This window comes from Saprolegnia diclina (assembly GCF_000281045.1).
Source record: "Saprolegnia diclina VS20 unplaced genomic scaffold supercont1.27, whole genome shotgun sequence".
NCBI classification, from domain to species: domain Eukaryota; phylum Oomycota; class Saprolegniomycetes; order Saprolegniales; family Saprolegniaceae; genus Saprolegnia; species Saprolegnia diclina.
Genome location: NW_008246094.1, coordinates 569,645 through 588,759, shown reverse-complemented (window position 1 = coordinate 588,759; position 19,115 = coordinate 569,645). Strand labels below are relative to the sequence as shown.

Below are 19,115 nucleotides of genomic sequence, written 5' to 3'. Positions count from 1 at the left end.
ACCAACTTGGACATTGTGGTCCGCGACTTTGATGGTGAACTCGTCCGTCATGCCGACTGGTCGAAGCCGGACGTCGTCAGCTCGATGGCTGCCACTCACGCAAGTTTGGTTGACGTCCACACGAAGATCGATGACCTGCGTCAACAATGTCTAGCGCGGGAAATCGCGGCAAAGACGCACCAAGAAGAGTTTGTCGCCAACCTTGGTGACTACGTACTCTGGTCGCGCGTGGACAAGATGAAGTATCCGAGGCGACTCGTACATGCATGACGCTCTTGATCCGAGAGGATATGACGGATGACGCACGAGTACGGCGACACTTCCGTAATTTGGAACGGGCCGAGCCCTGCGACGAGCAGCTTCGGATAACATTTCACGATACATGTAACTAACGTTTTAGACGTTGAAAAGGGGAGGTGCGAAAGAGATAGACTCGCGGAGCTCACGTACCGGTACGGTATGATTGGCGTCCGAAAAATGCTGCAGATGGAACCACGAATCTAAGATTCCCACTTTGAACCTGCCGCCTCGATGAAGTCATCTGCAAGAGGCTCTCGGCTTTGACGCAGGTCGCAGTTCAACAATATGGTAATACACGCTGCCGCAGTACAGTTCAGTGCCGCTGCAACGTACCGGCAGCTCTAGATATGCAGGCGGCGCAAGTCCTTCACGGCCGATCATGATAGGAGGTTTAGGGTAGCAAAAACCGCTCCCCGTCTTTGCTTGTGTGAGGTAAATGTTCCGTCAGCACGACGCTGGTCGACGCTGGTGGATGTTGACTGTGAGAACAGGCGCGTCGCGGAGCATGCACATGAGGTGCAAGCGCACGAACCATGGACTGAAAGAAGGGGCTGTTCATCATCATTCGCCGCGCAATATCAACGAGGCGGCAGCATCCAACGCTCGACGCCAGGCCTTCGTCGCATATCCAGTGCACGGAGCCGTACAACATCCTTGAACGACGCGTCCCATGGAGCAAGCACGGACGCCAGCAGCGACGATAGAAGCCCACAGAACTGGACCGCGCCATCATCGTCCACCCTGCCCCTTCCGCACAACCCATCGCTCTGGCGTGTGATCAAAATCACCCAAATTGTCAACCGAGAGCTTGCGCCGCTGCTCGTAGCACAAACCCGAGTTCGAACAGAGATCTGAAACGCCGGGGCATAAACGCGCGCCGAGATCGCATGCCTAGTCCCAAGCCATCGCCGCGCCAAGTCGCCGCGCCATGGCCGGGTGACACATCTGCAGCGCAGCTTCAAGTTGGTATCCATACAAACTTCAAGTCCTGGCGATCGAACGGGTGACGATCCGCGCCAACGCCATTCGTGGGCGACAGGACGGCGCCAACGGCGCGAGCGCCATGGACAGCATTGAGCTACCACATCCCGATATTGGGTGTTGTGCTAATGACCCCGACCAAGGAGACCTCAGTAGCGTCGGCACGACCGAGCAAGAAGGGGCCGCCCCGACTACGACCGTCGTTACCGGAGCCATCGTGGGACATCGCACGACTGGACAGTTGCTCGGCCGCGGGTGAGACTCTGGTTGAAGTTTGGCCGGCCATGGTGGATCCAGTGCCGTTCGACGCGGCGACGCCTGCGTCCGCCATCTCGCCGAACGAGCTTGCCTTCTGGTTCGGCCCACCGTCGCCATCCCGCTCCTAGATGTCAACTCCACGACGAGGAAGAAAAGTGGCTAAACTATTAAATTGAATTGACTATAATTATCTCTAAAATTCGACAACACAGAGAAGCACGTCCGCTTAGGAACAGAGCGAGCTGATGGACCCGATGCGCGGCCGCTTCATCTCGAGCACAATGTCGTCGTCGCACTCGTCGGCGCAGTGGGAAATGGAAAACTTGCGCGTCGAGCGCGGGCGCACGGGGGGTGCCACGTCGTCCTCGGACCGTGCGCCTTTCCCCGACGGCGAGATGCGCCCGTCTTGCGCCACGGGCAGGAACGGGTTGCCGGCCGCGATCGGCGACGCCACCGAGGCCGCATCTTCGTTCTCGGACGAGCCGGCGCCGTGGAAGAAGCCGAGGAGGAGGCACGCGGCCTGCGCGTCCTCCGGTGGGCTCAGCGGCTTCTTGGCCTTCGCAGCCGCCGCGGTCGTTGTCATCGCCTTGCGCGGGCGAAGCTTGCCGCGCTTGATGAGCTTGAGCTCGTTGGACGCCGCAGTCTTGTCCTTTGTCGACATGCAGTACATGGGCATCTCTTCAATGCGGTGCAAGAACGCCGTCTCGAGCGCCTTGAGCTCGGTCTGCACCGACTGCATGCGCGCGTTCACGAGCGGCGTCGGCGGCAGCGGGCGAAAGATCTGCTTCCCAATGCACTCGTCGCCGGTAAACTTCTTTGTGATGCGCATCGGCTCGCAGTTGAGCTTGTCGGCGAGGTACATGCGCAGCATTGTGCCCTTCTCGAGCGGCAACAAGCCCTCTTTGAAGTAGTGCGTCATGCGCTCGGCGTACACGCTCTCTTCGTCGGTCCACTTGCCCTTCCGGAAGCCCGGGCGCGCCTTGCTGCGCGTGTCCTTGTCTTTCGGCAGCGGCTTCTTGACGAGGTAGCGCGGCTCGGGCGAGATGAGCGCGCGGATGTCCATGCGGGCGCGCGACGAGGCCGTCGACGTCGACGTCGGCGGCAAGTGGAGTGCGTGCAGTGCTGGTAACAAGGCCATGACAACTGGCATGGAAAATGGCAATTGAGGCATACAAAGCACAAGATCTTTGCAGGTTGAACTTGAAGAATTGGTTGTCGAAGGGAGCTGACTTCAAACGGACAGCGATTGGTTCAAATCCGAGCGACGCGCGCGATGATTCGTCGATGCCATCCGGAACGCGCATTTGATTGGTCGAAATAGACACGAGCACCCACCTAGTTCAACCGAACCGCGTAACTTCAACGTTGACGCATGGGCATGTACACCCGCTTTGAGGGGCACATGTGACAGCGCAAGCCAATCACGACCTGTCTCTGTCGACGGGCCGCAGCCGATCTTGGGCCAGCTTGGGGCGCCAGTGCGAAATGGCGTTGAGAACCACGACGATCTAGCGTACGGCAGGTGCCAAAGCTACGATAAATTGAGCCAAGATGGGTGCTTGTACGTACACCTGGTTGGAAGCGGCGACGACGTCGGTGCAGTGCGAGGGCGTCGTCGATAGGGTGGAGACGGCGGGCGACGCCGTGCTGAAACGGGCCAACCCATTGGGTAACTCAGATGCGGCTTCCAGATTCGCATGCGGGAGACTCTCTGCCCGCAACGGAGATACTCTTCAAGATGGCTGAAAACACCTTGTTCTTCGCGCGCTCGCAACCGCGGGGCGCCGAAAGCCAAGGAAAAGACCGCGACGTGCCTGGTTGAAGATGACAAATCGAAGAAGGGTTTGGAAAAGCACTCGTTGAAGTAGGTCTCGTTACATCGGCGTCTTGCCGCGGCCAATCAAGGCCCGCCCCGTGGGCATGGGACAGTGGCGATCGCTCACGAAAGGTGGACGGACGCGCAGTGGATGTGTCTGACGGACCAGCCTCCTCGTGGCTTCTACGGAATGGGTGGCCGTCGCATCGCCTAGCGACACCCACGCCCCAATCTTTCATCTGCAGCGCGGGCTGTGATTGGCGGATGCAATCGATTCGACAAAATCCGTTTGGATATTTTCAAAACCACCAATTGTCGACGCGAACAGCTTGAAATGCATCGATTTTTAACCAATACGTGGGCTAGTTGAAGTTGCCGCTGCCAATCCCAGCAAGGTGTCCATTCGCGTCAACACGCACGCGAGGGTCCATGGACAGTCCACGCCCACGCGTTCGATGATGGCCGATGCGCAACGCGTCCCCCGAGTGAGTAAGCCGTTGCGCCTTTGCGGTTGACGAAGATCGCCAAATCCTCAAATTAGCGCGTCTTGGTCGAGTATTCGGCGCCTGATCGAGGTGGTGATGTGTGATTATTGCATGCACAGAATGAAGAAGCTAATAGTACCCGTGGTTGAACTTGGGCGACTGTTACTGCACCTTGAAGATGCACACCGGTGTCTGGTCCTTCTGGCGTGCGATCGCTCGGCGCGTTCTTGCCCACCAACACGCGTGTTCGAACTGGACCTTGCACACGCTGGCGTCTTTAGCCATGGTTCTGGTTGCGCATCTTGGCTGGTGCACGTACCTGGCGTGGATGAAACTCATCCCTAAAATGCAGATTCAGACTTGTCTACCCTACCGACTACAAATTACAACTGCCCATGGCTTATACAAATTGTATAGCATCGCAGGTACTAATACTCTAGTTTTGCAGGGAAACGTGCTCGCAAAAAGTCACACGCGGGGTTGCGAGACCCAATCGTGTCCATCTGATGCTGAACGGCAATGCTCGTCGTCAGTGCCCGACCGACCGGCGTCAACCGCGTAGAAAAAGACCGTGCAGAAGACACGCAAAATAGGGCGATAGGACGTAGTTCGTAGCTAAGGGAACGCGTGTGTAAGCGCGGAAGGGAAGAAAGAACGGCGTCCACCGTATCCACTAGCGAGTCGTCAAGCATCCATCCCACGCGCCACCCACTATACAAAAGTGACGTTTGTTTAAATGACAAAACTGTCGAAAATGACGATTGTTGTACAACTATAAACTCGAGCGCAATAGACTTTCTGCATCCGTCAGAGTACTACACCGAGAAGTACAGTGTTGATTCATGTGACGAAGCATCGCATGCATCGGTTCGTTTATCCATCTATCCATTGGATCGATCGACCTATCCAGTGCTCGGATGTGGTTGCTGCCATCCCAGCGTTTGCCGTCGCGTCGTGTTGTTCAATGGAATTCGGTCCGTGCTTCCCTTCCATAGCATTGAATTGAACGCACGTGGCTATTGTACAGTCATAACGCTAAACAATAGCAGCGTCCTCCGTGTCCAGGGCACCACGTCAATCCAAAAACCATCGAAGGCCTATCGGGTCGTAGTTGAGCCCTGCACACTAGCGGTATCGGTTATAGCCCACCACGTTTCATGGGCAGTCTTCAAATATACAGGCGGAACGATAGCATATAACGTAAGCACGAGCAACCGAGGGACACGTCCGGTATAGAATGCGGGCGATGAGGGCTAGGGTTGCTGTTGTGTCGAGTTGAAGTTTTTGGCTTTGGGCGAGCAGAGACCAATCTCCTTTTTGGATGCTTGCGGGGCCGTGGCGGTGCAAGCGACGGGAAGAGGTTGCTACAGTAGTCATGCCCAGGACCGACACGAGCGGTCGACGCCATCACACGCTACCATGTCGTTGTGGACAAAGTCCCCAAACCCACCACAAACGACAATCTACGCTACAAATATTGTCTATACGGTGGTTTTCATTCGTGTATCTCTATTTTGTCTAATCTCACTTGGCGTCGTCGTCCGTGAACCAGCCTTTGGACGTCCGCTCGTTCCGGTACCACTCGCCGCCGTTGACGTCGAGCGCGGCTTCAAACTCGCCGGCTTTTGCGACCGCGCGGACCGTTGCTTGGTAGGCGTCCGTGTCGTTCATGCCGACCGACACCATCTTGGAGTAGAGCGCGACGCACGACTCCCAGTCGCCGCGCTGCTCGTGGGCGAGGATCGCACGCATGAGGAGCTCTTGGCAGCCGCGGTCCGAGAGCCACGGGTGCAACGTGCCCTGGCGGCCCTTGACGGTCGGCGCCATGGCCACGACGCTGTCCCAGTCGCCGAGCGCGTAATGGGCGCGTTGCGCGAGGAGGACGAGGCCCGTGCGCGGGAATGCGTACGGCTTCCACTTGACTTGCTGGAGCATCTCGATGCGCTGGCCGCGGCACTGGCCATAGACCTCGAGGCACTTGTCGTACTCGCCGCGGTCGTAGTACGCAACCATGAGCTGCTGGTACGTAAAGTACGTGACGAGGCCGCGCGCGCGCATCGTGTGTAGCCACTCGGCGGCCGCGTCGAGCTTGTTGGCGGCAATCAGAAGCGAGAGCTGGTGGTTGCCGCTGACGCTCGAGCCGTTGTAGTTGGCTTCTTCAAACACATCCAAGATGCGCTGGCCCATGACGTCGAGGTGGTCTGGCGACGCGTGGCAGGCGCGAAGGAGGCAGTTGAGCATCTTGAGTGTCGGCTGGAACTTGGTGTCGCGCTCGCGCGCACGCCAGAACGCCTCGATCGCAAGCGACCCGACCTCCGACTCGACAAGCGCCTCGAAATACTCTTCGTAGAGCTGCCGCGACGGCGGGAGCGCACTCAGCGCGGTCGCATAGATCTCGGTCGCCTTCCCATGCTGCTTGGCCTGCCCGCAGAGCTGCAGCATGGTGCAGATCGTCACCATATCGAACGGGACGGGCCGCGACTCGAAGAGCTCGACGCCTTCGTCGAACGACCGCGCACGGACGCACGCGAGGAGCACCGAGTTGACCGTGTAAATATCGAGCTCGAGGTTCGGGCGGCTCTGGAGCACGCCAAAGACGTCAAAGGCTTTCGCCGGGTCCAAGTTGGCCAGCGCAGCGATGAGCGCGTTGAACGTCTTGAGCGACGCTATCGAGTCGAGCGAGATCGCGTCCAACACCTCGATCGCATCGGCGCGCCGCGCAATCTTGCCGCAACTCGCAACGACGACACGAACGGCATCTTCGCTCACAGACAGGCCGCTCGTGATCGTATGTTTAAACAGGCGGTAGCAAAACTCGTGGTGGTCCTCGCGCCCGAGACGCACGAGCACGGTGCTGTACGCCGCGACGCGTTCGTCGTACGGCAGCTCGTCCATCATATCGAGGGTCGGCACCACCTACGTATGTGCAACTTGAAACATTGACACATTGAGCATTGCAGCGTACCGCCGACCAGTGGTCAAGGCGTGCGGCGCCAACGACGAGCGCGCCAAAGGTAAGATTGTTGGGGCGGTGGCCGTGCTCTTGCATGTCGGTCACGAGGTGCTCGATCGTCGAGAGGTATGAGGGCGGGCCGCGCGCACATGCGACGATGCACTTGTTGTACGTCAGCGCGTCGATCGGGTAGTTGCGCTCGACGCCGAGCTGAAGGAGCCCGAGCGCGAGCTTCGGGCACTTGACGCGCGCGGCTTGACCCATCAGATGGTTGAGCATCGTGAGCGAATTGATCCACTTTTTCGCAAACGCCAGCGCCTCCGGCACGCGGTCCAAGAGCACGAGACAGTTCATGACGGCTGGGATCTCGTTGATTTCCCACTTGCGGTTGTACAAGTCCATGCCGTGCAGCGTCTAGTTGATGCACGGCGATCAGTACATTGCTCCACAAGGCCAAAGAAGTGAGGTACCGCGCGGAGCGTCGGCGAAATCTGCATCGTCTTGGACGAGTGCATGAGGCGGAAGAAGAACTTGTTGCTGGGCAGCTTGCGTTCTTCGGGCGCGGCCTCGACCAAGGTCGTACTGTCGCCGACAAGCGACATTGCCTCCAGTACCGGTGGTTGAGGCGCGGCAGGGCGTAGCCGCGGCTCTTCACCACGCTTGGCAGCGACGGGCGCTGTGGTCGCGACCGGCTTCTTGGGCGCTGGCGTCATCTGGAGCTCGGTCGTGGCAGGCGTCTTCTTAGTCGCAGACGTGACAGGCATCTTCTTGGGCTCTATGATGGTAGGCGACTTGAGCGACAGTGTAGACTTGAGCTCGGTCGTGGCAGGCGTCTTCTTGGGCTCTGTGATGGAAGGCGCAGCAAACGCCTTGTCTACTACATGGGGTGGTATTGCGCCAGTCGTCATGGCCTTTTGAAGCTGCTGCTTGAGTGCAACGTTCTCGGCCTCCATGGCGGCGATGCGTGCCAGCAGCGACGCAGTCGCCTGAGCGACAGCCTTCTCGACGTCGTCTGATGGCGCAGAGTTCGTGTGTACAGGCGCAATGGACGAGAGCGCCGATGGCCGGTTATGGCCAAAGGTCCGGCGCCAAGTCGCGGCCGCGACGCGCTGTCGGGCCAGCATCGCTCCAAGAATCGAATTGTTGGACAAGCTGTAGCTCGGCCATCCGGATACGACATAAAAACGCAACCAATCGCGCTTCGTATTCGGATTGCTCTTATTTCTCACTTTTCTCACATGTCATTTTCACACAATCAACTCTCAATTTGTAGTTAAAAAGCACCAATTCTGGCCGTGGACGTGAAAAACGTGCTAAATTCCATGGGACACATAAATAAGAACTGGCGACGTCGACTTCCTCGTCCTTCCCGCGCCATTTTTTGGTGCAAATGAACTTCACGGCAACATCATGACCCTTCATGAGCATATCAAATGCTGAGGCGATCGAAGCTGCTCACGAAGCAAAGATGCAGCCTTGCTTAATCAGCGCTGCTGCAAAAACACCACTGGTCAATCAATGCACTCGCTTTGTTGACATGACAAAACTTCAACCCATGCTGCCAGCGTAGCAGCCCACTGGCGCTGTAAGGACGCATGGGTCGACTCTTTCAAGTTGGTGCTGCCAACACGACGGAGACGAGCAGCTGTAGGCGACTCCGCGGCTGTACCAACGATCTGGCCGTTGGTGCATGGCCGAATTGCCGTCCCACTAGGACCACAATTGGGCTGTGATTACTAGATATACTAGGCAGCCCGTAGCTTGGATGTATGTGTATAGACGAGCGCTACGGCAGTGGATCCCAGGTGTAGTGGGCGACCGAAGCGCTATTCGTTCCCAGCTTATTCGGATTCGACGTGGCGTCAACCACAAGCGTATCTTTGGAACGACGTGGATTGGTTTAAAAATGTAACATTTCGGCCAATGAAAGCTCTGCTGCGACGCCACCACCGCTCGCCCATTTTGGAATACTTTCGGCGGGCGAGCATCATGGGCAGCCGAAAGCGTCCGTTCGACCTCAACAACATGGTCCAGAACCTCGACAAGAAGAGTAAGAGCTTGGCGGATGCTCGCAAGACCGAGGCTAACCTGGCCATGATGCACGGCGACGGCAACTCGGCGGCGGGCGGCGGGCGCGGGCCCAAGCTGCCGACGCACGATTCCGAGTCGCCGGACGCGGCGATCACGAACTTTCTACTCTCGATGCGCGAGACGATTGACGCGCGGGGCGTTGGCGCCGAGGTCGAGGTCGAGCTGCGCTTTGGGCGGATCTCATCATCGGCGACGACCAAGCGCTTTGAACCATCGGTGTACGGCAACGCGTGCGTTGTGCTCCGTGACGAGGACATGCGCTCGAACAGCGCCAAGTTCGTGCCCGGCGTCAAGGCTGCCGACTACGATCGCTTCATGAAGAAGCTCCAGCAGATATCGAGTCAGGACTCGTACGCCAAGCACGAAGAGCACTCGCGCGTCGAAATGTACCCGGGCTCGAAGCGCGTCGTTCAAGAGATGGACCCGAGTGGAAGGCCATCGCAGCCCAAGTACCTCCAGGTCAAGGAGCGCCTCGGTAGCATCGACATCTTCTTGCCGCACTGCCAGTACGACTGCCGCGTCTCGATCTCGCTCGAGTTTCCGCCCTCGGACCCGTCGAGCGTCGTCGGGTCGGCGCCCGAGAGCGAGCGGAACCGGCAACGCAAGTCGGCGATCGGCCAGCACGTGCGCATCGACTTGACCGAAGTGTCGGGCGATAGCGGCGAGCCCACGTACGAAGTCGAGCTGGAGCTCAAGCCCAATGCGGTCAAGGAGTGGCTCAACATGGCCCATGAACAGACGTGGGTCGGCGCCAACATGAACGCGGGCTTGCTCTGGAACACGCTCACCCGGTACCCAGCATCTCTCACCCAATGGTCGCAGCATTCTGACATTGCGTAGCCACTTTATGCCCCACGCGAGCCAAGCGTACAAGGTCAACTGGGACCTCATGGACCCCGAGCACGCGGTCCGCAACGCCTACCTCTCGCACTTTGAGCACGCCAACAAGTTTCCCGGCACCATGCCGGTCGGGTTTGCCCGCTGCAATCTACCGGTCGTCCGCGCCCGCGACCGCGAGTACTTTGTCTCGGAAAAGACGGACGGCGTCCGGTACTTCCTCGTTGTGGGGCCTGGTGTTGTCGTGCTCGTCGATCGCTCCAGCTTTGCGTTCGTCGCCCCCGGTGCGTTTACAGTTTCGTGCGTGCTTCCGTCTTCTCACGAGTCTTGCAGGCCTCGAGTCGCTCGTGTCGCTCCTACCGGAAGGCACGGTGCTTGACGGCGAGTATGTCTTCAACTACACGCTCAAGCGCTACGTCTTTATGGTGTTTGACATCATCGCCGAGGGCTCGCTCCCGAGCCTGAGCCACGTGCGCAAGCCGTTCAAAGAACGCATCCTTGCCATCCAGACCCTGCTCTCAGAGACGTACATCGATCGATGCGATGCATGACAGGAGGCTCATGAGTGCTGCTGTGTGTGTAGCGGAAGCTACGAGCGCGGTATGCGCGCCATGCCGCTCGGGAACGTTCTCCCGCTCTTCCGGAAGCGCTGGCAGTCGGTGCGCCACATCCGCGAAGTGTTCAAAGCGTACGTGGTCGTGGAGGATGCACATGTCTCATAGTTTCCGGCGACGGAACTTAGGATCAGCGCGCACACGGACAATGGGACGGGCGAGGTCGTCCGCTTCTACAACGACGGTAAGCGCCATCACAAGACGGACGGTGTCGTCTTTTGCCCCGGGACCGCGCCGTACGTGCCCTTTTCCCACCACGGTATGTCATGTTTGCCATTTATATGTTTCTATTTTTTGGTTGATTTTTGGAATTGGGATTTTTGAATTTTGATGAATTTTGATGGATTTTTGGTTGATTTTTCGAATGTAGACTACTTCAAGTGGAAGTGGAGTGACTTGATCACGGTCGACTTTTTTGCGTGGATTGAGAACGGCCAACTCAAACTCAACTGCTCGGGGCCTGGGAAGGCGATCGACCTCGACCAGATTGTGGTCGTCGACCCGCGCGACCTCAAAAAGATTCATGCAACGCTCCAGAACGCCCCAAACCACCAAGCGGTGCTCGAGTTTGCGTTCAACGCGGATGTGGGCTACTGGCAGTTCAAGATGGCGCGGCCGGACAAGGACACGCCCAATTACATCCGCACCGTGCTCTCGAGCCTCATCAACATGGCCGAGGCGATCTCGGAAGAAGAGCTCCAGTGCCGCATCCTTGTCGGCGACGAGTGGAGCAGCCAAATGCGCGCCAAGCGCAAGCAGCTCTTTGCGTCGCTCTTGCACTCGGGCGGGACCTCGTAGTAGATTTTGGTGGCGCATGTACCCCTTGGTTAATACGACGATTGTCGACAGTGTCATTTTGTAAATCGACTTGTGACGGCGCCAAATATGGGTTGCTAGTGAGTACTAGTAGGACTTATGGCCTTGGTAGGACGCAAGGCAAGATGCAGCGTCAGCTCGGGCGTCGTTTCCACCGCATGGTAGCTACTCTGGCCGAAGGATGCTGCGGACCCGCCTCTCGTCGCAGTCTCGTAAAAGCGAGGATTTCGAGGCTTGCAGCCTATGGCTTGCTTCTTGCCCGACTGGTCATGCGCTGCCCTCGCTAACCCTTCGCCTCGTACAGCAGTGTCGACCTGTACGAGAACTGTCCATCACCGGTTCACGTCAAGCTGCTCGACGGAAGATTTCACTGCTGCACCCAGGTGGACTGTTAGCGCATCATGAGTGGTTGCCCAAGACGGCAACCGAGAGTGGTCCAACGAACAAGAGAAGCTGGTGCCGTCCCACGGGCGGGCACGGTAACGACAGGCGTCGTCGTTGGACGTTGGTCGTGCGAGAGATGCAATCGGCTATAGCTATCGGCGATACTGAGTAGCATATCTCGCCGAAATGGACCAGCATACGCTAAGGGCAAGAGTTGGAGTAGCTTGGGGATCGGTGGCTGGCGCCATGCGAAAGATTCGCCGCCGCACGAAAATGCGCGCCGCCCAGACGCACCTCGCAGTAGTGGTACTGCCGTCTGTCCATGCATGTACTTGTGTGTGTTGTCGTCACCGCCCGCATGATGGTCGACGCAGGCTCCATGCAGCTACGGCTACCATCCCTGCGACGGTGGTCTCTGACCCGCGAATTCGATTGCGAAGATTGCAATGTAGCGGCGCATCCCTTCTCTGCCAATCATTTCCCCGTGCCGTACTTGGCGCCATCCGATTGGCGGAAATCCGCCAGCTGCTTGGGTGCGATATTCTGCCACCGCGACAGGGGCGTCGCAACCGTCCGCTTCTTTTCAATACTGTCTCTGTCGTGCAATCGTCGACCAGGCACGCTGTGGCGTCCAGCGTGCTGCAGTGCGAGATAACCCCTTGAAAGCTCGTCCTTTGATTATATAGGATATAGGAGGGTGAAGACACCCTTTTTTTGTCCTGAAAGAATCTGTATCCGTAGCTAGGAGGGCCAGCGCTACCGCGGAACGTCGGAACGTGAGACAGTATGGAGAAACTATCTGGAAACGAGACGACGATGGTAGGAAGCACCGTGTTCTGATTGGCCGAGCATCCGGATGTGGCTGCGAGTGGCCAGTGCATGTCGTTTAAAACACTTCGTTTTGTCTTGATGTTTGTATGTGAGGCGTTTAAAACCGATGACGCAGCTCGGACGCGCCGATTACGTCGCCGAGCCATCATTCATTTCGGCCCGCTTCGCGACGATGGAGAAAGCAACTAATATGAAGAAGACCAAGACGGGCGGCGCGACGACGATCGCTCCTCCGCGCACCGCCGCGTCGACGGCGGTACCTCCAAGCAACATCCGCCCCGAGATGTACCAGTGGCTCGTCCAGGAGAGCCAGAAGGCCAAGGCGGCGGCGCCGGCGACGGGCCTTCCAACGATGCCACCCATGATGTCGATGCCCATGCATGGCTCTGCCGCGAGCAACGTCATGCAACTTCAACAGCTCAACCAGATGATGCCGCTCATGTCGGCGTACCCCGGCTTTCTCGCCGGCTTCGGTAACATGCCCCAGACTGGCGCCGCGCCGCAGGCGTCGTTCCCGCCTGCGAACCCGCTCAACCTCTTCAACATGGTGCACCCGGCGGCCACGTCGCCCAAGGACGGCGTCAAGCACAGCGGCGGCAGCAGCGCGAGCTCGACGCCCAAGGCCAGCGACTACTCGAAGAAGCGCAAGGCCGACGACGACGACCAGCCGCCGCTCACGCACTTTTTGAACAAGGACGGCAGCTCCGACCTCAACCCGCAGCGCAAGAAGCGGCTCGAGCGCAACCGCGAGTCAGCGCGCGAGTGTCGGCGCCGGAAGCGCGACCACATTCTCGGCGTCGAAGAGCGCTGCAAGGCGCTCGAGAAGGAAAACATGGAGCTCCGGTCGCAGCTCAAGGCCGGGAAGGAGGCCATGAAGCAAGAAGAAGACGAGAAGACGCAAATCTGCATCGAGCTCGAGTCCATGGTACGTCGACTCGTCAGACACGTCGTTTCAAGGAACGCATCGCTTAGATCCACGAAAATGCGCCCGAGCCTGAAATCGCGGCCAAGATCGACAACTTCAAAGAGGTACATTGCATCTCTCTTGACGAAACAAGTCTCTAAGCCAACCATTTAGCAATACTCGGACTATGGCCAAGGTCGGCAGTCGGCGCTCAACTACCACTTGCACCAACTCGAGCGGCTTTTGATGCCGACGCAAGTGACCAAGATGTGCATTTGGGCGCTCAAGCAGGACGATGCGTTCTGGGAGGACGGCGAAGACGAAACGAGCCTGCTCTCGATCCTCACGCACGACCTCGGGCTCACCGAGGAGCAGCGCAAGAGCATCCAGTCCCACCGGTAGAGATATAGTGCATGCTCGTGAGTCTCATGCGAACGACTAGGAGTGCGGTGGTCAAGATTTGCGAAAACCTCCGGCTCGCTTTGCAGCTCTTGCACCAGCTCAAGGCCGACGTCGAGCAAAAGAACATTACGCTCGACACGGAGATGGACCAGCTCCAGAACATTCTGACGCCGACGCAGCGCGCCAAAGTACGTGAATTACTTGTGACGAACCCGGTTTAGGACTCCATGTGTAGTTTATCGTGTGGGTCACCAACAACCCGGCGTGCATGCACCTCCTCAACAAGCTTTGGACAAACGTGTTTTAGGCGACACTCTCCCTATCGTAATCTATGTCGTTCCTGGTTTTATCTTCTTCATGCGTCTATCGTTAATGTCTCTGTCATTGTACGGGAATGTCCTTATTGGGCAATCTGCAATGTGCTGATGCGTTTAAGCGTTGCTGTGGCGCCACGTCATTGCTCGTGACCGTGTCATTTTCGGCGCAACGAGCTCGTGCGGGATGGGCTGCCACCATTGAAAGGAGCCAACCACGAGGTTCCGTTGGATGCTATAGATGCACGCGTGCATGCTTGTATAGTCAGTGGGTTGAAGCGCTGGAGAACAAGGTACGATGTCAGTGCTGGTGTTTTGGCCAGGTTGCGTGTTTTTAGCCATGGATTGTCCGGATAAGATTTATCCGGAGGAAAGATATGTGGGGCTTGTGTAGCGGTATTGGGTTTCGGAGGTAGACAACCCGATTCGAGCGACGAGGAAGCATGGAAGACATCGGGCTCAAGACGACCGACATGGAGGACGTGGCGATGCTGCCGCTCTCGGACGTAGGTACATGGAGAAGAGGACGAGGGCTCATGCTGCGTATGTAGAAGCAGGAGGATGACATGTTCTCCAAGTACAAGGCGCTCCAGCGCCACCTCGAGTTCCTCGACATCCAGGAAGGCTACATCAAGGACGAGATGAAGAACTTGAAGCGCGAGCTCATCCGCGCCAAGGAAGAGGTCAAGCGCATCCAGTCCGTGCCGCTCGTCATCGGCCAGTTCCTCGAGATGGTCGACGCCAACTATGGCATCGTGGGCTCGACCGCCGGTTCCAACTACTACGTGCGCATCTTGAGCACGCTCGACCGCGAGCGCTTGAAGCCCAACTCGTCGGTCGCGCTGCACCGCCACTCGCACGCCGTCGTGGCCATCTTGCCGCCCGAGTCGGACTCGAGTATTCAGATGATGCAGGTATGCTCGTGACACCTTGCCAATATGGATTCTGCACTGCCATGTAGATGTCGGAGCGCCCGGACGTCTCGTACTCGGACATTGGTGGCATGGACGTCCAGAAGCAAGAAGTGCGCGAAGCCGTCGAGCTCCCGCTCACGCATTTCGACTTGTACAAGCAGATTGGTGTCGACCCGCCGCGTGGCGTGCTCATGTACGGCCCGCCGGGCACGGGCAAGACGATGCTTGCCAAAGCCGTCGCAAACGCGACGACGGCGTCGTTCATCCGCGTCGTCGGCTCGGAGTTTGTGCAAAAGTACCTCGGCGAGGGCCCGCGCATGGTGCGCGACGTGTTCCGCCTCGCCAAGGAGAACTCGCCCGCGATTGTCTTTATCGATGAAGTCGACGCGATTGCGACCAAGCGCTTTGACGCGCAGACGGGCGCGGATCGCGAGGTGCAGCGTATTTTGCTCGAGCTCCTCAACCAAATGGACGGGTTTGACCAAGCCACGAACGTCAAGGTGATCATGGCGACGAACCGCGCCGATACACTCGACCCGGCTCTCCTTCGCCCGGGTCGTCTTGACCGCAAAATTGAGTTTCCGCTGCCGGACCGCCGCCAGAAGCGTCTCATCTACCAAGCATGCACGGCCAACATGAACTTGGGCGACGAAGTCGACCTCGAGGTACCGCTTTGATGTGGTCAACGGTCTCTCACGCGATGGATGGGTATAGGATTACGTCAACCGCCCCGAGAAGATCAGTTCGGCCGACATTGCGTCCATCTGCCAAGAGGCGGGTCTCCAAGCCGTGCGCAAGAACCGGTATGTTATTTTGCCCAAGGACTTTGACAAGGGCTACAAGAACGCGATCAAGCGGGCCGATACAACGTTCGACTTCTATCACTAAGCGCGACAGTCCTCGGACCCAGCGTTTGCAATATGAGCGAATTGAACACGGTCGCAGTTGTACCTGTTGCCACACGTCCTACCAGAACCTCCCTGAGCATGAGCGCGTTACCTCTACAGACCTCCTTGCTGTGTGGACTTTGCTCGGATCGCGGTAGCTATATTCCTGGAGCTATATCCCGATGCAATGCAAGATGAGACAGATTCCAGAACCCTGTTAGGCCACTCCACCTCACAAGGCTAACGTTGGTGGGAAACCACTCCGCACGTACTATGGAATTGACCAACCTGAGCTGCCCGCGTATGCAAAGACAATATATTGTCAACCAAAATTGTGCCACATTATTGTCTGGTGTGTTGATGGACGCTGTTCCGAAATTTCTCGACACAAAACAATATTGTACAATCGGATACACAATATCCATGTCGATTATTTAACGCCTTTAGGTCTGGGAGGGTTAATTGTAAAGCTATGTCACAGCAAAATTGGATCGCAGAGGCGCCAGTTTGCGATGATGCCAGAGACAAAACGAGCCAACTTCCCGAACCTGCCAAGCGTCGTACTCCACGCGATTCTGCAGGCGATTCCAAATTGCAGAGGCGTCACCGCCTTCCTGAAGGCGCTGCCACTGTTGACGCTGCCGCCCGAACTCGTCGCGCTCCAAGACCTCGGCGCCGTCACAGCCTTCAGCGCCTACAGCCGGTGTGGGTTGTGGCGGAGATTCCGAGCCGGTGACCTCGCATTGGCGCCCAAGCACTGCCGGCGTTCAAAAGCGTTTACGCGGATTCTGGTTTGACGGCCCTGGCTCGATGCGAAGTTGCCGCCCAAAATACCCGCAACTCTCGTCGTGGACCCCTCCGTGCCCGGTCTGCTCGGTGCGTTTGCCTATCTCTGGAGCGACAACATCGACAACGTCATTGCCAAGGGCGCCATTCTGGTGCCAGACCCAATCCCCGACATCCTCGCTTGATGTGCCAACGTCCAACATGTGGTGATTGAAACCACCTCGGTGCATCGCTCTGACGTTGAGCGCCACTTGGCAGCGATACCAACCCTTCGCTTGCACACGCTCAAGGTGCGTACGTCGGAAGACGTTGACAGATCGCTGGACTCAACCGCCATCGTCGATTCGCTCCAAGGACCAAGCGCGTCGTCTCTCACGTTTGACTGCGACTCGGTGCATGACCCAACGGCACTGGTCATTGCCGTCCAGGCATGTCCTACGTTCTCGTCGTTGAGTCTCGTTTGTGCAAGGGACGTTCGAGCAGCCTTGGCGGCGGTGCCAAGTGTTTGAGACACATCACAGCGCTCTCGTTGCGCCGCGATTCCAGCGAGCACGCCATCGCCATTTTCGTAGAGCTCGATCGGACCCTGCTCCGCTCTTTCGCACTCGAAAACACCCACGCACGCGAGCTGCTGTTATGTGACGTCATGAGCGCTCCCGCCGCGTTTCCGTTGCTCAAATCTCAGCCTCGAACACTGGGTTCTACCCACGAGCACTACCTCTCGACCGCCACGTTGCGTCGGTTGACGGATGACATGGAGTTCGTCGCCAGCCTCGTGCAGTAGCTCTCTACGTCGCGTCATCCTACGTTCGTCAACTTGACGCGAACTACGCTCGGCAAGGAAGGGGTCTTGGTGCTTGCGTGCATGGATCGTAGTCTCAAGGTGCTCACGCTCGATGAGACAAAGCTGGATGACGAGGATGCGATCTTATTGGCCGTCGCATCCCGCAAGAGCCGACGAGCGCTGAGGATCTTATTGCGGAACAGCGCCCTCACCCTCGCGTCGGCGCCCGTGCTACTGACAGCGCTTGGTGAATGTCACAATGTCACACTATATTTCGGCCATGTGAGACTCCTCGGGTAATGCAACCTTATCGAGGACCTTCTTCGTACGCACAAGCTCCGATCCGAATGGGGCAATAGCGTTGCGTCGCCCTCCCGCACATCGCCGCCATGGCTGCACGTCGAATGCTACATCTAACGTTGAGGATACGACCTCGCGCGAGCTATATAACTCGGCGAGTGGGGTCCACCACGGGATGGATCTCTCCGTGCGCAGCTCACTCCCAACGACCAAGTGCTGGTGCCAACTCCGACGCCCTCAGGCGTAGCGCTACGTATGCGAAGTCTTTGGGTTAGTTTTTGCTAATTTGAATTTAACGCGAACACGTTTGATTGATAACGTTGAGGATGAGTGCCTACACGTGTGGCGCGTGTCCGGTTAGCTTACGTGGCGGTGCCAACCTCGCATCCGCCGCCCGCTCTCGAAGGACCAAGTGCATTGGAAGCTCGACACGCGACACACGAGTTGTCTTGTGTCACTGCTCTCTCTCAGCGCCATGTAGAGCCTTTTCTGTGAGCCAGCCACAATGACACAAGCGCTCACAATAGTACGAAAACGCGTGCGCTGTCAGGTCGGCACGCTACGTGACAGCGACGTACAAATACACTGACGATGCGAGTCAATGCTGTCAACTTGATTTCAACGCAGACACATTTGATTGGTTGGCTTATTGATCGTCGTCGACGACCGCGAAACCGTCTCATCTTTAGCTGGTTTAATAGATGAAGCGGCCAAAGCGGCGCGTCTCGTAAAATATCAACTGGACCATGTCATCGCGCGGGCCAATGATCAAGTGATTTGCATGCAAAGTGGTTTACATGCACAAAAACACTCTACGCAAAGCCTTCCGACCACCCTGCTTACAGCCCTCTATCAGAAACTACATAGGAGAATTACATACATACCGGTAGAACCTTACTGAAGTAGACACAAACTTTGTGTCTACTTCCAAGCGTTTGCGACACAAACGCTCCGTTACGTTAGCCGGTTTTTATGCGCTTCATTGCGTTTTTTACTTCGATGAGAAAGAATATGGGTGTGTCGGCTATGAAAAAGACTCGCAGGAAACTCGTCAAACGCCGAATGACACTCTAGAAATAGAGCTCAGACAATTCACGAGCACGCAGGCCAATCACTGCAACATTTGCACCAACGCGGTCACATGCAACGTGTACAAAAACCACACGACCATGATCTTTTCATTTTTTCACCCATAAACTCACACTATTTAACGCCCCCATGATCTAGCAACCCTGCTACACATTCACATCATCCACTACCTTCTCTACTATGCCTCGGCCCTACTGTCGACCCTCGCATCTTCGACCCTATCTCACTACGTCTCTTTCTCGCAAAGTGATCAATTTATCGCTGATTTTGAAATATGAGCACAAAATACTACCAAAGTGCCGTCCAAATTTGATAAATTGGCCTTGTGAGCACAAAATACTACCACAGTGCCGTTCAAATTAGATAAGA

General features: G+C 57.2%; 5 protein-coding genes across 6 annotated transcripts; 3 read left to right on the top strand and 2 right to left on the bottom strand.

Annotated features, from left to right (window-relative positions):
• Positions 1–1,694: 1,694 nt before the first annotated feature.
• Positions 1,695–3,368, bottom strand: SDRG_08838. 2 transcript variants are annotated; one of them, XM_008614737.1, is made up of 2 exons: positions 3,109–3,368; positions 1,695–3,047 (listed from the first exon to the last, which is right to left on the bottom strand). In XM_008614737.1, the coding sequence occupies exon 2, from the start codon at positions 2,708–2,710 to the stop codon at positions 1,766–1,768; it is 945 nt and encodes a 314-aa protein (XP_008612959.1). In that variant the 5' UTR covers positions 2,711–3,047; positions 3,109–3,368; the 3' UTR covers positions 1,695–1,765. The 2 variants fall into 2 exon arrangements, with proteins under 2 accessions (XP_008612959.1, XP_008612958.1); XM_008614736.1 differs by having other exon boundaries at positions 1,695–3,070; positions 3,111–3,368.
• Positions 3,369–5,309: 1,941 nt separating this feature from the next.
• SDRG_08837 (hypothetical protein) lies at positions 5,310–7,926 on the bottom strand. Its single transcript, XM_008614735.1, has 3 exons — positions 7,264–7,926; positions 6,806–7,207; positions 5,310–6,756 (listed from the first exon to the last, which is right to left on the bottom strand). Exons 1-3 carry the CDS (start codon positions 7,915–7,917, stop codon positions 5,365–5,367), a joined length of 2,448 nt encoding a protein of 815 aa, XP_008612957.1. The 5' UTR covers positions 7,918–7,926; the 3' UTR covers positions 5,310–5,364.
• An 837-nt stretch (positions 7,927–8,763) lies between these two features.
• On the top strand, positions 8,764–11,189 carry SDRG_08836 (hypothetical protein). The gene is made up of 6 exons (XM_008614734.1): positions 8,764–9,675; positions 9,725–10,005; positions 10,055–10,247; positions 10,305–10,409; positions 10,464–10,594; positions 10,706–11,189. Exons 1-6 carry the CDS (start codon positions 8,783–8,785, stop codon positions 11,131–11,133), a joined length of 2,031 nt encoding a protein of 676 aa, XP_008612956.1. The 5' UTR covers positions 8,764–8,782; the 3' UTR covers positions 11,134–11,189.
• A 1,334-nt stretch (positions 11,190–12,523) lies between these two features.
• On the top strand, positions 12,524–14,030 carry SDRG_08835 (hypothetical protein). The gene is made up of 5 exons (XM_008614733.1): positions 12,524–13,291; positions 13,339–13,395; positions 13,445–13,668; positions 13,713–13,860; positions 13,908–14,030. Exons 1-5 carry the CDS (start codon positions 12,539–12,541, stop codon positions 13,977–13,979), a joined length of 1,254 nt encoding a protein of 417 aa, XP_008612955.1. The 5' UTR covers positions 12,524–12,538; the 3' UTR covers positions 13,980–14,030.
• A 359-nt stretch (positions 14,031–14,389) lies between these two features.
• Positions 14,390–15,869, top strand: SDRG_08834 (26S protease regulatory subunit 6B). Its single transcript, XM_008614732.1, has 4 exons — positions 14,390–14,492; positions 14,538–14,900; positions 14,948–15,565; positions 15,615–15,869. Exons 1-4 carry the CDS (start codon positions 14,430–14,432, stop codon positions 15,786–15,788), a joined length of 1,218 nt encoding a protein of 405 aa, XP_008612954.1. The 5' UTR covers positions 14,390–14,429; the 3' UTR covers positions 15,789–15,869.
• The last annotated feature ends 3,246 nt before the right edge of the window (positions 15,870–19,115 follow it).

Coding starts and splice junctions, on each gene's coding strand:
- SDRG_08836 (XM_008614734.1), top strand. CDS start 8,783: ATGGGCAGCCGAAAGCGTCCGTTCGACCTCAACAACATGGTCCAGAAC. Junction 10,248..10,304: donor CAGACCCTGCTCTCAGAGAC/GTACATCGATCG, acceptor CTGTGTGTGTAG/CGGAAGCTACGAGCGCGGTA. Junction 10,595..10,705: donor CGTGCCCTTTTCCCACCACG/GTATGTCATGTT, acceptor TTTCGAATGTAG/ACTACTTCAAGTGGAAGTGG.
- SDRG_08834 (XM_008614732.1), top strand. CDS start 14,430: ATGGAAGACATCGGGCTCAAGACGACCGACATGGAGGACGTGGCGATG. Junction 14,493..14,537: donor CGATGCTGCCGCTCTCGGAC/GTAGGTACATGG, acceptor CTGCGTATGTAG/AAGCAGGAGGATGACATGTT. Junction 15,566..15,614: donor GCGACGAAGTCGACCTCGAG/GTACCGCTTTGA, acceptor GGATGGGTATAG/GATTACGTCAACCGCCCCGA.
- SDRG_08837 (XM_008614735.1), bottom strand. CDS start 7,917: ATGCTGGCCCGACAGCGCGTCGCGGCCGCGACTTGGCGCCGGACCTTT. Junction 7,208..7,263: donor TTTCGCCGACGCTCCGCGCG/GTACCTCACTTC, acceptor TGCATCAACTAG/ACGCTGCACGGCATGGACTT. Junction 6,757..6,805: donor GCCTTGACCACTGGTCGGCG/GTACGCTGCAAT, acceptor GCACATACGTAG/GTGGTGCCGACCCTCGATAT.
- SDRG_08838 (XM_008614737.1), bottom strand. CDS start 2,710: ATGCCTCAATTGCCATTTTCCATGCCAGTTGTCATGGCCTTGTTACCA.
- SDRG_08835 (XM_008614733.1), top strand. CDS start 12,539: ATGGAGAAAGCAACTAATATGAAGAAGACCAAGACGGGCGGCGCGACG. Junction 13,292..13,338: donor GCATCGAGCTCGAGTCCATG/GTACGTCGACTC, acceptor CGCATCGCTTAG/ATCCACGAAAATGCGCCCGA. Junction 13,669..13,712: donor AAGAGCATCCAGTCCCACCG/GTAGAGATATAG, acceptor GCGAACGACTAG/GAGTGCGGTGGTCAAGATTT.